The sequence below is a fragment of the Centruroides sculpturatus genome, unplaced genomic scaffold (genome assembly GCF_000671375.1).
Source record: "Centruroides sculpturatus isolate CEXI.00-Female unplaced genomic scaffold, Cexi_2.0 scaffold768, whole genome shotgun sequence".
Taxonomy (NCBI): Eukaryota; Metazoa; Arthropoda; class Arachnida; order Scorpiones; family Buthidae; genus Centruroides; species Centruroides sculpturatus.
In genome coordinates, this window is record NW_019386336.1 from 334,605 (window position 1) to 352,779 (window position 18,175).

Below are 18,175 nucleotides of genomic sequence, written 5' to 3' on the forward strand. Positions count from 1 at the left end.
TGATTAATTTCCAGTTAAAATTAATATTTTTATCAACACTAGTCCCAATCAAAATAATTCTCGTTCCAAATTGTGCATCCTCCTGTGAGAGCACCTCCATATCAGATGCTACCAGCCACCACTGATTTCTTTTATATTAACTGGAAATTAATCAAAACCAATGCTGATCATAACTATGCAAAATAAAAATGATGTTATTAGTGTTGTATGCCTAGCATCCTCCTGCAACAGTGCCCCCATATTAGATGCCACAAACTGCCACTGCTAAGTATATTTATTTTTTCAAAATAATTTTTTGATTTTAAATCTTAAATCATTAATATATCCAAACAAAAACATTCAAGATGTTAAAAAATTATGCCAAGTAAAAATATGACAATTTAGATTACAGTCAAATTTCTTAGACATTTTTCTTTGGTAAAGATAAGCTTGGTGCTTTGAAGCAGTACCCACAAGGTTTTTACCTGTATTATTGTTTCCTACATTTTGCTTTACCAAAGAAAAACTCCTAAATTCGAAAAAGAAATTTGACTGTAATCTAAATTGTCATATTTTTTTACTTAGTGCAATTTTTTTAATCTCGGATATTTTTGTCCCACTAGTCCCAATCAAAAGTCGGATATCAGTGTTTTTTTTGGTTAATGATTGTGTTATTACATCAAGACTTAAGACAATGACATACAATTTGGTTGGAGATCGGTGACTGCTATCAATCAAATGCTTTCAATATAATCTGTTGGTAAAAGTTTTTAATTTGCATAAATTTGGCCTTTGTTATTTTGCATAACATTTTGAATGAAAATCATTTATTTCAGTGTAATTTTATCATTATAAGCATGAAATTAAGTGATAAAAGTAAAATAGTCCTATGGGGAACACCATGAACTTTGATGTATTGACCCAGAAGTTTCATGAGTACCCACTGATAATGAGAAAGGCTTGTTTAAAATTTGAGCTATGTAGACCTTTTTTTCTGTAGCCTTTGCAGTGCTGGATGAAGAAAATACAACATTTTTGGTGATTTTTACACAGTTCGATTGCTTACATTTTGCAATCCCTTCATAGAAAAAAAATTTGCACACTATATAAAAAAAATTTCTTTTGAATGAGATGTTCAAAATTATTTATTTTAGGTGTTTGGAGGAGGAGAAATCGACCCCTGAAAATTGGCAACTTTGATTCCTATATATATAGTCAGTAATTTTTTTACTTGATTTAAACTCTCTGAATATGCCATTTCTATGAGTATATTGTATGTGAAAGTATTTGTTTATTAAAAAGATTTGATTTATATATATATATTTTTTTCTCTTAGGAAATTAATTTCAGGAACAGAATTCTGTATTAAAGATGATGATGATGATGATGTTCCTGAGGAAAATAATTTGAATTATTTCAATAATGAAGAACTTCTGAAAGCTTTAAATCGAGAATGTTTATATTTTCAAAATGAAAATGATGATGAAAATAATAATGATGATTTTGATGTTAAAACTCCTTTTGAAAAGATGATGAAAACAATGACACCACTTGTAGAAAATCAAATTTTTAAAAAAGTAAGCAATATTTTGATTAATATTTATTTGGTTGTATGCATATATATTTTTTATCAAGCCAAAAAAACTATTAAACTTCAAAGAATTTTATATGGTTAGTTTTCAAATTACTGTTGTTGTTATTAAGGAATCTTTTATTTTTATAAACTATATTTTAAGATTTAATTCAGAAATTGTAAATATTTAAAATGGTTTTGGTTTTGTATTCAATCAAAGAACATTCTATTTATGCTTAACCTTAAAATAAAAATCTTTGCAACTGTCAAATTTAATAGTTACAAAGTGGGAATAGCACTCTTTGAAAAAAGAAATAATNGTTTTTATCTTTCTTAAAAAATTTCCAAGCAATACTGGAAGCCATGGGGGGTTTGGATTTAGATATTAATTAAAATTTAAAAGTTTATCAAAATAATAATTTATCATTTTAATTTAATACATCTGAAAAAGAAAAAATAGCTTCATATTGAAAATTATTTTTATAACAAGTTGTTATAAAGTTATTTTTATCATGTGAAATTTTATATTTTTATTAAGAATATATAATTACATGCAATAATAATCATAATATAATTAACTATTTTTTTTAATACTCTTTTCGCCCTGTGGGCACTAAGAAGGCCTCTTATGGCAGGCCCATTATCGGTTCGGCCAAGCCCACAATGGGGTGACCGGGTGGTGAGGGACGGGACCCGACATATCCGAACGGACCACCCCCGAAGAATTACTGGGGATTCCGTGACCCGTCCGGATTCGATCCCGGATCCCCCAGAGCGGTGGGCTGCCACCTTGGCCACTCGGCCATCCAGCCGTCCGTAATTAATTATTAACACTAATCGGCCAATTAATCGGTATCGGCCGATAATGCGTGACCGATTAATCGGTAATCGGCCATTTTGCTTATCGGTGCATCCTTAGAAATTAGCCCTATTAAGTGTTACTGATGTGGAGAAAACCCGGAAAACTCCACTTGGCCAGCCCGTCCAAGCGAGGCCAAACTCCCAGTGTTCAGGGAATGAAGACTGCTTGACCACTGGTGGGCCAGTACTATAATTTCAAAATTTCAAAATTGTCTTAGCAACAAAAATAAAAATGTGATTTAAAATTGCCAAAAGATAAATAAAAATAAAAAAATATAAAATCTGTATGTATATTGAAAGCAAAATGTTCTGTCACTGCCACACACAAAAAAATTTAAAAATTAATTTGTTTTACAACTTGAAAATTTGAAAACAACTTATAAACAATTTTCAAAAACATTGCTTTAATTTTCAATTGATTTGATTTTAATTTTAATTAATTTTGGTTTTGGTGAAAAGGCCAGAGTTTTAATTATTTTTAGGTTTAATTTATTTAGTATGAATCGTGTTTTAGTTTTTATGATGATAAATAAATAAAAATTATTATATATTTAATTTTGCCAACATTTTTTTTTAACCTTTTATTACCGTTTTTTTAATTAATTGTAACTTTTTCCTTTTGCAATCACTATAGAAATTGTTTTAGTGTTGTTTTGCACAAAAGGTAATCAAATTTAAATTTATTTTTTAATTTTGTTTAGTAATTTCACTAATTTTTGTTTTTATAAATTTGCCTACTTTTTAAAAAAATTTTTTAATTTTAATTACAAGCTGGTTAACATTTATTGAACTATTGGATTACCTAGCATAAATAAAATTAATAAAAACATTTTTTAAATCTTCCTAAAAGAGTAAAAAAAAATCTTATAGAAAGTTCAACAATGAAGAGTTTAAAAATTTTTTAAAACCTAAAAATTTTTAATCAGTTTGGATATACAATAATTAGGAATTATCTGAACTGTGAATTTAAAACACAAACAACATGAAAAAGTAAGATATTAATCTTCTTCCTATGAGAAATTTCATCAAAAGGGATTATATGTATGTTAAAGTTTGTAAAAAAAAAATATTAAATGTAAACAGATAGTTATAATAGGTTATAGTCTTAATGTGTAATTTATAGAAATGGATGATAGTAGTGCTAAAGACATTTGAAATGCATATCATCATAAATTCGTTTCATCAGGTTATGCACTGCATTTGCCTTTTTTTAGGAGAATTAAAGAAAGCAACATACTATCAAATTAAAGTTGTTTGTGAGAGTTGTCTTGGCTTTGATTATAATACAGTAGCACATTGAGAAGCTAAGGTTTATCTGAAAATATTTTGAACAACAGTTCTGTTAAAACAGAACTGTTGTTCAAAATATTTTTAGATAAATAACCAGTGATAACAAAAGCAACCTTAGCTTCTCAATGTGCTACTGTATTATGATCAAAGCCACAGAACAACAGTTCTGTGCTCTCCTGGGCAAAAGTTTGTGCTTCAAGAATGAAATATGGTTTGATAGCAAAAGAACGATTAAGCTATAATAGTTCTGTTATGCACAATCCCTGCTAATTAGAAAGGCTACCAAACAAAGTTTTTTTCAAGAATATAGACATTACAAAATTTGAAATTGAGAATTAAACAAAGTCCTAGATGATGATAGAAATTATGACAAAGTGGCTGGAATAACTGAACAGGAAAATGCACCAAAACAAGAAAGTGCTTTTGTTTGTTGACAATACTGCATCACATCCAGACATAAATATGGAGATTATATTTCTACCACCAAATATCACTTAACTCAACCTTTGGGTCAAGGTGTAATTCAAAATTTCAAGTCAAGTATAGATAAATGATTATGAAACATAATTGCAAATGTAGATCATGGAGCATTGTTTGAAATGCTGATAAAGCAACTCACTGTCTTTCAAGCAAGGATTTACTCATTTTGTTTCTATTAATATAAAATCCAGCAATGAGTTGCTTAACTTACCTGGCAACAACATTTAATATAATTAATAATTATAAAATGGCAAAAAGCTTCATTTTGAGAGTAGTGGCAGTTTTATAAAAGAAATTGTAAATGCAAATAATGAGTAAAATCTTCATTATGTCTGACCACCTTGAGGTATGACACACGACCCCCTATATCTCCCTATCCTCTTGACCTTTATCAATCTAAATTTAATAGCATCAACCCCCAATACACAAACCTCCCTGAAAAATTTCAGAAAATTCCAACAAAAAGCATGGGTTATTAAGCTTTAATGTGGGAAACAAAATTGTGCTCTGCATGCATGCACATGCACACACACAAATGCATACAAATGGAAAAATCCCCAAATGTTTTGCATTTCTTGACATTTCAAGGTTCCCTGAGTCCAAAAATGTAAAAATCTTTAGGGTTCACTTTTCGACTGATCGTCATACTTTTCCTCTGTTATATATAACAGAGCCAGAAATGAAATGTAATATATATACTGTATTCTATTCTGCAGGTGGCAAATCTGTGGCATGCAGGAGAAGTCATCCGGCATGTAACACATCACGCAATTTTGGTTTATCATGTCTTATCAATCAGCTTTTTTACATAATATTCTAATTAAAGCATTTATGTTTTATTTGTACATTTGTTATTCGAAACCTAAACCTTTGACAAACACAAACATTTTAAAAGATAATTATACTCATTATATGGCATGCAAACTCGAAAAAGTTTGCCATCCATATTCTATTCTGTTGTTATAGTAATATTTATAACTTACTATATTTACTTGAATCTAACATGCACTTTAATTTTTATACATGCACCCAAAAATTTTTTGAAAAATATACAACTCTAGACAAGTTTGTCAATAGAACTGACTCTATTGATATAAATTTGTTGAATATATATTTCACAGCAAAAATAAGTCATATGTCGCTGTCTTCCATATCATCAAAGTCATAAGCTCTTCACTCTTTTAGGCTGTTTTGAATCCGCACTGGATTTGATACTTGCATCTTTTCATGTGCAGTTATTCTTAGTGTCATGTTGCATTTCTGATGATTTAAATTTCTTAAGAGTGCTGCATAACTTTTGGAATTTTCATCCAACTATACATGATGCTACTGTAATAGACTAATGAGATTAAGCTAAGTTGACCTCAGATATTTAGTATTATGAATATTTGTATAATAAAATTATTAAAGTGATACAATGGAGTTAGTGACAGAGAAATAAGACACATGGCACTAGAGGATGCTAATTATGATCTAATACATTGAATCTAAGACATATGATATTTTAATAGATGCTAAAACTTGAAATAAGTGCATCTTACATTCATGTAAATATAGTATTTTAAAATAGTTTTGTATATATTCTTGGCAGTATAGAAAATTCAACATGCAAATGTTTAGACCATTTCAATTACTGTTGTATTCAAAAAATATTTTTGTCAAAATTTTAAAATTTTTTTCATAAACTAAAATTATGATGCTATTATTTAGGAATTAAAGACAGGATTTGGAATAGAATTGCCAAATAAAGCATTCGTTACCGTCCACTATAATTTCTACTTAGAATATAATGATGAGCCATTTGATTCAACTAGACTTCGAGACACTCCTTATAAATTTGTGTAAGTATTTCTTTTACAGATTTTATTAGATTACAATAATTTTCATCTGACTTATTTCATTATTATAAGAGATATTCAAGTCAAATTGGGACTTTATAGATGGATGCCTCCTTTTGAAAGCTAATCAACATTATGCACTAAAACTTTTTTATTAACCTACATTAATTTTAAGTTACTTTAGATTTTATTTATTATTATAAATGTTTAGTTTGTTCATAATAGATTAAAAAAAGTTAACTTTATTTGAGAATGCAAACAGTTGATTAAAAATGGTTGATAGTATTTACATGTTAAAATTATATTGAAGAAACAAAAAGTATCTTAATAAATGTGTCACTCACAATCTTCAGAACCCCAAAAAATTTTCCATTCAGAGAGAACCTTTTATTAGATGCAATGCCTCAGTAAAATATTGAAACCAGTTAAAAATGTCCACTTTTTTTTAGTTGTGTAACAAGTAATCATATATTGATAAAATATGATTATAGTTCTATGATATTTTTTATTATATTTTATATTCCTTGTAAACATTGTGAAAAATAGTAATGGTGTGATTTGGTAGAACATATCAATATAGAATAACATTAAGTATATGTTACTGATCAGTTTTAATTACTGTCAGTCAGTCTTTACATCAACTCTACTTAACTAATTTGTAGTAAGGTCCAATTATAGAACTGGCAGATATACTGCTGATCTGGATTATGTACTCTCAGTTATTAAACTGGTAGGCAGAAGTGAGAGGAAGTTGTTGGTCATGCTGTTGTCTTTATTTGGGTATACAAAGTATCATATGCTATATTATTTGTTTATTAATTCAAACTAATTTTCACAATTAATGAGAGAAATTTGCATTTCCTAACTATTGCTGTGAAATCAGTTGTACATAATGTCATAATTTGGATGCATTGTTCTAAATAACATTTGAGTTAGGCAGTTCCTGTACTTGTTTTGGATAATTAATATGGGAGAAAGCCAGATGAAAAAACAGGATGGTATGGAAACTTGCAGTNACATAAAAATAATATTAAAGTAGCCAAGACATAGCCAAATATTGTAGCGCCACATCACTAGCGGACATTTGAAATTTGCTGACTAGGACAGTCGGTTAACCAAGGTGTTGGTTAATTGGGGGTCGGATAATCGAGGCTCTACTGTACATGTTGCTGATCAGTTTTAATTTCTGTCAGTCAGTCTTTACATCAACTCTACTCAACTAATTTGTAGCAAGGTTCAATTATAGAATTGGCAAATATACTGCTGATATGAATTATGCACTCTCAATTATTAAACTGGTAGGCAGAAGTGAGAGGAAGTTTTTGGTCATGCTGTTGTCTCTATTTGGGTATACAAAGTATCATATGCTATATTATTTGTTTAATAAGTTAAACTAATTTTCACAATTAATGAGAGAGATTTGCACTTCCTTTCTCTAACTATTGCTGTGAAATCAGGTGTGTATAATGTCATAAATTGGATGCATTGTTCCAAATAACATTTGAGTTAGGCAGTTGCTGTACTTGTTTTGGATAATTAATATGGGAGAAAACCAGATGAAAAAACAGGATGGGTATGGAAACTTGCAGTTTGTTGGTGGTCTGGACAATTTTCATGTAGTGGTCTGGATTTGGACCACACTTTATAACACTATCTCATAAATCAAAACTTTATGTAAATCCAAAAGTGTATGCTTCATATTTTGCATTGTGATTTACATTATATTAATTTTACATTGCAAAAATAAATAGGCCTACTGTGAATATAAAACTTTAAAGTCACGACACTATGAATTTGAAAGAAATTATTCAAATATTACTTTATATATATATAAGAGAGAAACCTCTTTTTCAATTTAAAAAAACTTTTGCCGCACATCGCACTGTCATCGACATGAGACATGAGGGAAAAAATATGGCGTAATATATTGTGAAGTGGGAAGAGATAAATAATAAAAAATAATTGATATAGTGAAGAATAAACTTTAAATGTTGTTTTTTTGTTTACAGATGAGAGTGTTGATTACATTTCAAAAGTGTTATTTTGGTGATGTAACTTTAAAACTAATAGAATAAAAAAACTTTGTTTACAGAGCAACACATCATGGTTTATTTCATTTGTCAAATCCTTCCTTTTTGAAGAAAATAAAAACCTTTATATATGTATATATATAAGTAAATTTGAATAATTTATTTAAGTCATTTATTAAAATTTAACTTTTAATCTTTCTCAAAAATATATGAAATGAACATAATAAGACATTAAAAATGTCTTATCCAAAATCAATCAATATTAACTTCTTCATGAATATAAAAAAGCCAGTCTATATATATATATATATAGAGAGAGAGAGAGAGACTGAAAGATTAAAACTTAAATACATATTTCAGAAAAATATTCATAATTCATGGAGTAATTCTAAAATCNATCTGAAAACTGTTGTTCTAGAATGCAATTGATGTTCAAATCAGTAGATGATTAGTTATGTAAAGAACAAAGTTTTTACCATTATCATTCATGTTTATTAATTTTTCCTGCAAAAGTAGATTAAATACATTAAAATTGAAAATATATATATAGAGAGAGAGACTGAAAGATTAAAACTTAAATACATATTTCAGAAAAATATTCATGATTCATGGAGTAATTCTAAAATCAGGAATTATCTAAAAATATCTTTAAGAAACTTAATGTTAGATGAATCTAATCTTCTTCATTATAGTATATATTAGACTAATAGGTGTACCTGGGTATATATATTGCTTAATCTTAAAGCCATATTGAAAACTGTCATCTTGAATACAACTTAAAAATTTTGATATTAAATAGATGATGTGGCCAGTCTAACTGTAGAAAAATTGTGAAATTTAATAGTAAATCTGTTTTGAAATCTCTTTCAATGTGTGATACTTTCAAAATAAATCATGTTCCATAGAATGATTCTATGTGCATGCTGTTATCAAAGTATTTTTGTCATTCAGTGTTATAGTGATGGCTTTGCTATCTCTGAATCCTGCTTCTTTTTCCCTGTGAATATTTTCTGTTTCTTGAAAGTTCTTAACAAGTTTTGCCACTGTATTGCAGGTGATAGATTGTTGTATGGTGTAATAAGGCAATACAACACAAGGACAATCACCATGTGAATGCATTCTGAGAGGACTTTCTATGGGGGAACACCCCTATTTAGGTGTTAAAAATATGAAAAAAAAACTGTTCAGCCAGCTTGTGGATTAGGCATGGGACCACTGTCAGTGGTTTTTAACCATCAGCCACTAATGATTTTGAGTGATGGTTGAAGATTACACCAATTTTTTGTAAGTTTATCTACAGTGCATAAAGAATGGTGTTGATTCTTTTCTTTGTCAAAAGCAATGGCATTCATCATTGTAACATTGCAGGTTGCATTGATTTAAAAAAAAGTGAAAGAAAATGCACATGAAAGCATCCTGTGGAACATTTAACATATGATAACTTCAAAATGAATAAAGAAATCTCAAAATTTAACCAATGGATTTCTTACACAATTTTTCACAAATTAGACTGGTCACATTATTCTGTTAGAAATTTTTTAAGTTGTACAATTTATTTAAAAAATATCTTAGACACTTCTTGATTTTAAACTGTTGTATTTTGAACACAGTAAAAGGAAAGAGGAGAAAAAATTTTTTGTAAACAAATTCATTGACTGAGTTAAACTGTGACATTTGGGAGCATAAATAGCACAATTTAAAATTTATGCAAGCATTTGAATTTTTAGAAATAAATATCTGAAGGAAGCATAAATGACCGAAAAAATAAAAACTAAAGACATCTCTAGCATTGATGGAAAATACCTCTTGCACTAGTAATTAGTATCTGGTTACATTACTTTTGCCAGTAAGATTGCATTTACATGTTCACACATTGTATTAATAAAGCCTAATGTTCATTCATATTTCCTGGACTTTTTGGCCTAATCCAGTCACTGTCCTTTGAGATCTTTTCTATAGAACATTTTCATGCTCCCCATAGATTTTCAATAGAAGAAAGGATTGCTAGGTGGCTAACTCAACACTAATATTGTAATTTGTAAGCCATGCCCTAGTTTTAGCAGAATGACAACTTCTCCATCTTGTTAAAAAATTATATCTGGATTCTGCAGTTTTTCCAAGTATAAAAGAATGTTGTCTTGAAGGATCTTTTGATATTCTTCATTCACTGTTCCATTGATAAAGTGCAGAGCACTGACACCTTTCTTGAGCACTCATGCAACCCTGTACTGTAATGAATGCTGGGAACTTTGTTGTACAGTACAGTTAAGGCAGTTATGATGAAAAGATTTATATGGTTTTTATTTACCAGTGACTATATTCCATTTAGTAACCAATTCTGCAAGTGATGTTCAGTTAGTTTTCTTTGATTTGTATAAGAATTTGGGATTGGAAGCTGTTATAATTTCAGTTCTATAGGTATCCCTTTATTAACGTGGTTAATTAATCCCTCAATGCTACCGTGTGTATCAAAATTGTGTTAATCAAATATGGTATCTGTTTAAGTAAAGACAGCTGGTAAAGCTATGTTAATTAAAACTTCTGCTGCCTATATAAAGAGACTGCTGCAATTAATTTTGCATGTTAAGCAAAACCACATTAAGTAAGGATATCCGTATAACCAAGGTCAGCAGTCAGTCAATAGGATTTAACCTATATAATCAGAGATCTGACAATGTGTAAGTTCTCTAGTCAATCCCATCCCATCCCAGTCCAGTCAACCATGTTCCTCACCATTTGGTCACCCCATTGTAGGCCTATCTGAATTCATAATGGGTACAAAAAAAGCTCTGTTAATGCCCATAGGACAGTTTTTTTTAATGAAAATTCTAGGAAATTTTTAAGAGCAATATTTTTTTAAAAGGAAGTATAAATAGTTTTTTTAGAATTAAAATTAAGTGAAGATTTTTTGAAAGACAAATTTATTGAAACATGCTAGATTAAATTAAATTGTGTTAAAAGTGAACTGATTTTTTTTCAGATCACATAAAAAAGTCTGTATAAAAATAGTATTGGATGTATATATTTTTGTTTTCATTTTCATAAAATGTTTATTATTTAATACAGATATTTGATGACCTGGTTGAACTTCCATGCATGCAAAGCTAGAAAGCTAAAAATAAGAAAGACAAAACCTTTCACACTTTGTTTTTAGCAGTTTTAATCCATTAGAACAAATGTTTGTTCTTATGGATTAAAACTGCTAGAAACAAAGTGTGAAAGGTTTTGTCTTTCTCATGACCTGGTTGAATTTCTTCCTGCATACATGGCATTGTTTTTGGAATAAGATAATGGTAGTGTTGACAGTAAAAATGATTTACCAGATGATAATCTTGTAATTAGTTTCCAGATAGCTTCAGACACAACTATAAATTATAAATAATAATAAATTTGGAGATATAGTAATTTCTCAAGCTACTACATAAATATTGAATACAATCGTACCCAGCAAAAATAAACAAATAACGTAACCAACACCTTATTGTTTGCTGAGGGAGTTTTATTAAAAACGAACGTTTTCGATCCACTTAATGGATCATCATCAGGTTAGAACATACAAAAATGGAATACATCATAAATGGAACAATAAGTTCAAAAATTCAAAAATATCAATAAACTGATAACATATCAATTAATAAGAATAAAAATAAATTGTAAACGATACCAAATAATAAATAATATACTACAACGACTAAACATTAATACTAAGTTTCCTTTAAATCAATTAAATATCATATTTCAGATGATGCGCTACTTGTAAGCTTTTTAACGGCAAATTTCCAAGCCGAGGGAAGACCTTCCGCATCCCTAGCATTAATGCATCCGTCTTTAAGTTTGCTCCTGTATATCTCCATTTTTTCGGCCGTCCTCGCCAAAGTTGGTGAGTGTACTTGCCTCACGACTTCCGCTTCCTCCCATCCAACCAGGGATCCTTGGGCCTGCNTGCAATTCAAAAAGTATGAAGGGTAAGTAAATTCTGTTCTGAAATTTTAAAAATTCTGTATATAATTAATATATCTTAAGTATCATTAGAGGAAGATGATTTTGGTATACGGATTATTCGCGCCATTTTCCACAACTCAGGGAAAACCCCGAACTGCAAACACATGTTATAAAGTCTAAATAATAGGAGAGGTATAATATTCCAGAGCATTTTTGCAATATTCGCTGTCAGGCCATCAATGCCAGGCGCTCTGCCTATTTTTAAATCACGGAAAGCTTTATCTACTTCATTATATGTAAAGAAAGGGGAGTTAGCAGAAAAGTATGGAAGGGATCTAGCAGCACGCAAATCCTGATGCCATGCAGAATCGTCCGCCTCGGAATCATCTACACAAAAAGTATCTAATAATTTTTCAACAGTATCATATAGGGATGTAGAAGTAGTAGAATTAGTGTTAAAAGACGTAAGGATAGTATTCTTCTTTAGTTTTCCTGTACACATTTTAGTAAGATAACCCCAAGGGATATTCGAAGCGCTAGAACAAAAAACCTTCCAAGACTGCAATTTAGTATTGAGAATACGATCTTTATAAATACGCTGGTGTTGTAAGTATTCTTCACGCCTCCTTTCTCTTACTGTAGGATTGTGACAACGTTTGTATTTTCGGCGTAAGTGATTATTAATTTTGCGTAATGTAGAAAGTTCTTCATTCCACCAAGGAACTAGCTTACGCTTGGGAATTGTCTTAGGAATGTAAATATCACAAGCTGAGTTAATGTGCCTAATGCAGTGATCAATAGCAATCACAGCCTCCTCTCTGGTTTTACAATCAGGAAGATCAACAACGGAGTAAAGATATTCAGCAATTTCAGTCCAATTGGCACGAGAGGGATTAAATCGTGCCCTATAGGCCAAGGGTGAGCAATCAGTACGATTACGGACAGTAAAAGTAATATATTCATGATCAGAAAAATTATGCGTGTTCAACACCTGCCAATCAGCAATAGAGGAGAAACAACAACTGGAGCAAATAGTAATGTCCACCCAAGAGAAATATCTATCATTGTTGAAAGTAGGAGGAGAGTTAGGATCGTTTACAATAAGCAAACAATTCAAAGCAAGAAACTCTTCAAACGCTTTACCTCTACCATCTAGAGTGTCACCACCCCATGCTGGGGAATGAGAATTTATATCTCCAGCAATGATAAAATTACAAGAGGGGTAGGATTCAATAATCTGTTGGAGATCAGTAAGAATTACATTAATGTTCTGAGGCCTTGGGCAGTAAATATTAATAATAATGTATTTCGTATAACCAATATACGTCTCAATGCAAACCATATGTTCAGAGCTATAAGAAGCCAAATGAAGAATAGGTATATTATTATGTGGAACAATAGTCACCGCCCATGGAGTGGAATTAGTGCCTTTTATAACAGAGCAATAAGCGGGGATGGAAGCAGGCTGATCTCGTATGCAATAAGGTTCTTGAACTAGAACTAAATCATAATTATGGATTTCGCTAGCTAAAAGAGAACTTGCAGCAATACTCCTATGAAGATTAATTTGCATAACAGAAATGCCATTTCTATGATTCTGACCCATAATCAGTCCTACTAATTAAATTTGCCTTGACACGTTGATACACTATACATGAAGAGTCTCTTGCGTTGTGCGAATGGTTTTCCATGTGATTATGACTACAATTGATGCATACAGGTAACTCTCCAGTATTAGGGCAATCTTTAAACATGTGATTCCCTGTGCAATGACTACAAGTCATTTTATCTTCTGAGCATTCTCTTGATGAATGTCCAAAACGGCAGCATTTAAAACACTGCAGGACTGGACAAAAGTCAACAGTCCTGCAGCGTGACCAGCCAATGTTTAATTTACCCAAATGTAGCACAAGCCTACGAATTGATGGGGAAACTTCTATGACCCAATTCTGAAAATCTCCACCTTTTTTCTTTGTTCTGAACTTAAATCGAAGTTCTTTACTAAAGTCCTCCTCAGAATACAAGGAATGAAATGATTCGTTTTGATGGTAAAGATTGGAGAGCAATTCCTCAGTAGTGACATGCTTAGGTATGGAAAATATCATTAAATGAGGTTTTCTCTTTTTTGGTTGCCTAGTGTAAACCTCAGGAATATGCTCTTTAACAAATTTGTCCAGGACGGCAATATCCTCATTCTTTTCCAATTCCACCGCTATACCTCCATTACCAATTTTGCGGACTCTATCAACGCCAATTTTTATCTTTGACGGATTCACTCGCTCTTTAAGAATCTTACGAACGTTATCACTGCTGTTGTTATCACTGGAATCATAAATCAAGAGTACGTTTTTTGCAGAAGGTACACGCTTCCGCATATTTTGGGAATTATTATGGAAATTAATCCCAGCCATAAGCGCTGTACTATACAGCTTAGGGGTAGTATGAATAATTGGTTTGTTTGTTTCATTATTATGAGCATCGAGAGCTTTTAAACGATCAAGAACCTCATCCTGTTTAGCTAAAATACTTTCATGTTTCTCATTGACATCACAAATAGTGCCAATTTTCCCTGAGATATCACGTAGCATATTAATTACAGAACTTTGTTCGTATATATTAATAACACGATTAATACAATCCAAGATATAGTCAGTATGTCTAGTTGTAGAGAACTTTGCATTAGCATTTTCAGCGATATACTCCTTGAGGTCAGAAATCACCTCATAAGCTGCAGAGCGGACAGCAGAAATAGACGCGTTTCCTGTGCCAGACATATTTCTCTAGCTACTAGACCGTTACTATGACAATGCCTAGAACATCAATTAAATAAGATGGAGAATTTAGTAGAACGCTCATAATTCAAATTTGGCTGGGCCAAACCTAATAAAACTTGGTGGAAAGCACACATTTGTCTAAAAAATGTCAAAACCTTATTCATGAGATTTAAACCGGAAGTCCACAATTAACTGACAAATAGTTATTAGAAGTATTCGATATTTCGAAAACTATTAATCCAAAACCGATAAGATTCGAGAATCTTACTCACAGGTCTGATGCGATAAAGATACAGTATATCAATCCGGATGATCGGTCAGTAATGCTCCGGAAAATTAATCCAAATTTTCCAAAAGTTCAAGTTGTTCTATATAATTGTTCAATTTCTATAAAAGTAACACCGAAAGAATCCTTATTCCAAGCGGTTTTTAGAAATATATAACACTTATATACTGCAACATCATTTCCGCACAAATCATAAATATAAACAGAGCAAAACTTCTAGCAGCCAAAGCTTAGCAATCCAGCGCCCATGTACAATACCGATTATGCCGCCCCCCTGTTTAACTACGATTACCTATGCTGAGCTTGCCAGAAAGGCTCTTTGCCGCCCCCTGGACGTGCCGCCCGCGTGAGGTGCACGCCTTGCACGCCCGCTTACGGCGGCCCTGGTTGGACAACGTTGACATGTTTTGGTGGAAAGAATTCTGGGCTCCCAACAGCCCAGATTTGAATCCTTTGGACTTCTGTGTATGGAGCGTAGTTGAAAGGGTCACGAATAAGTCCAGACATCCAAACGTCACATCATTGAGAGCCACTATTGATGCAGCATTTGCTGATATGGACTGTGACACATTAAAGTGCACCTGTGCACACTTCAGACCAAGAATGGAGGTGGTCATTCAAGCAGGAGGGGTGATATATTGAGTAAATGTATTCTTTATGGCCTTACAAATAATGTGGTTTAAAAAAAATTGTAAACCTTTTCGCTTTTCGCAATAAAAAATATGTTTGGAAAAAAATGTGTAATTTGTCCGGATTTTGGCGTTGCACCCTGTATATCAGGATCTGATATTTTCTTGCTATTATTAATTTGCTTTGAAAGATAATACTGTGTATTGTTTCTGAATGGAGACCTAATATTACAGGTGTTTTTTTTTTATTTTTGAAAGATGATTCTTTTAGGAAAATTTTAAACAATAGTAAACAGTAAACACAATGCATCTCAAATATTTTGAAACTACAATTTATCTGTAATACATAAGTTTCATAAATGGTAATTATGGATTCTATTACAATACATGGAGATTTCAAAACAAGTTGAATCATTTTAATAATGACTTGATTGATTTTTTAAAAAGTTTAGGCACAGAGAGATCAGTCAGATAATACAAAGATTAATAAAAATTGGCAATTTTCTGGTATTAATTTTACATTAACGACTAAACTTGACATACTCAGAGTCTGAGTATTATCTATAAGATGCAATTTATAAAGCAATCAGCACATACTCTCTGAATTAGGAATCCTTCACATTACTTCTATTGATCTGTAAAGGATGTTTGCAAACATGTAAATGCTGTTTATAAATTACATGAGGGCCATTTCCAACATATTCTGTAACAATAGCGACTGAAATACCTTTTCATCTTTACTTATCTGTAGATGTACAATGACTTTTTGATCATCCTCTACATGAATGGTTATCATTACATGATGATAAGCCATAATTAAACTATTTTATACTGTATTTTCTTAATAGAGCTTTGCATTGATTTTAATAATCGTTTATTAAACTGCTCGAGGCTGTTATAAATATTAATTTTCAACAAATTGATAAATTTTTTATTAGCATTTTAACAAGGTAAAATTTCATTAAATTTTTTTTTTTAATTTTTTGACTAAAATTCACAAAAAAAATTACATTTTTTGTGGAAATTTAAGTTGTTGCAAATTTATAAAAGTATTAATAATTGTGAATTTAATTAAATTTATATTTTCTTGTTTAAATTGTTTAAACGTAAATTATAATAAACTTAGTTATATTAGAATATAGGCTGTATATAACAAAATTATTTTTATATTTTAAGATTTGCTTCAAGTTTAAAGATCTATAATGCGACCTAATAATAAAAATAAATGAGAACTTGAAAAATTGTTTATGAATGCATCCCAACATTTTCGAGATAAAATTAGATAAATTTATTTTCAGAATTACTGGCGATCTGCTTAGATGCACGGAATGAAAATTTTATATTAGTTTTACCATAAAGTTACAAAGTTAACAAGTGATCTTGTACTGATTTGAACAATTTATCAATATATCATTGTATCGTCTGAGTAGACTAATTTGCGTATTTTCTGAAATTTGCTTAATTCTTCAATGTTATTTTATGGATATTGAAACATTTTCGAGAGAAGACCTACTTTTATGACCTGATGCTCACGTGAATTAGGTCAATTTCTAACTTGTTCGACATTAGTATTAGGTCGTCGACCGTTCCGCCGGCGATGAAATTAAAGAGCATCAGTTCTTATTCTGTGTTCAAGTATGAAGACCATCGATGATTGGAAGCTGACAGTTTATCTCGTGGGTCTGTCTATCATCACTTCGCATTTCGTCTACGGTAAATATTATTTAAATATATGGAATTTTTTGAAATTAATCTGGAAAAAATATATATATTCTAGAGAAATTATATATAAAATTTCAAAGTATAAAAAAACAGGATGTTTCTCGAGATAATCTTTCTTTCTTTTTCGGATTTAATTCCTGTTTCAAAAGAACACAAAGAGGAGTTATAAACGGAAATTAAAATTAATTCGAATGTAATTTGGTGGTCGATTCCTATTCAATGTTAAAGTGAAACATTTACTGAAGAAGATCTTAAAATACATTTCAATTAGTTTTAAATAAAATCTCCATTTAAAACTGTATACAAAAATACCATTAAATTAGATAATTATATGGTATTTTTGTATATGGAGATAAAAAAAAACTTTANTCAACAAATTGATAAATTTTTTATTAGCATTTTAACAAGGTAAAATTTCATTAAATTTTTTTTTTTAATTTTTTGACTAAAATTCACAAAAAAAATTACATTTTTTGTGGAAATTTAAGTTGTTGCAAATTTATAAAAGTATTAATAATTGTGAATTTAATTAAATTTATATTTTCTTGTTTAAATTGTTTAAACGTAAATTATAATAAACTTAGTTATATTAGAATATAGGCTGTATATAACAAAATTATTTTTATATTTTAAGATTTGCTTCAAGTTTAAAGATCTATAATGCGACCTAATAATAAAAATAAATGAGAACTTGAAAAATTGTTTATGAATGCATCCCAACATTTTCGAGATAAAATTAGATAAATTTATTTTCAGAATTACTGGCGATCT

At 30.4% G+C, this 18,175-nt stretch overlaps 2 protein-coding genes across 2 annotated transcripts in view; one reads left to right on the plus strand and one right to left on the minus strand.

Annotated features, from left to right (window-relative positions):
- Window positions 1-209: 209 nt before the first annotated feature.
- On the plus strand, window positions 210-17,202 carry LOC111614589. The gene is made up of 4 exons (XM_023355961.1): window positions 210-268; window positions 1,316-1,556; window positions 5,894-6,024; window positions 16,981-17,202. Exons 1-4 carry the CDS (start codon window positions 246-248, stop codon window positions 17,012-17,014), a joined length of 429 nt encoding a protein of 142 aa, XP_023211729.1. The 5' UTR covers window positions 210-245; the 3' UTR covers window positions 17,015-17,202.
- The window catches only part of LOC111614587 (protein VAC14 homolog), a 68,927-nt gene continuing 62,047 nt past the window's right edge, over window positions 11,296-18,175 (minus strand). Inside the window, exon 14 of the mRNA XM_023355958.1 lies at window positions 11,296-11,416. Within this exon, the coding sequence (XP_023211726.1) occupies window positions 11,407-11,416 (10 nt within the window). The 3' untranslated portion in view covers window positions 11,296-11,406. The remainder of the gene's footprint in view (window positions 11,417-18,175) is intronic.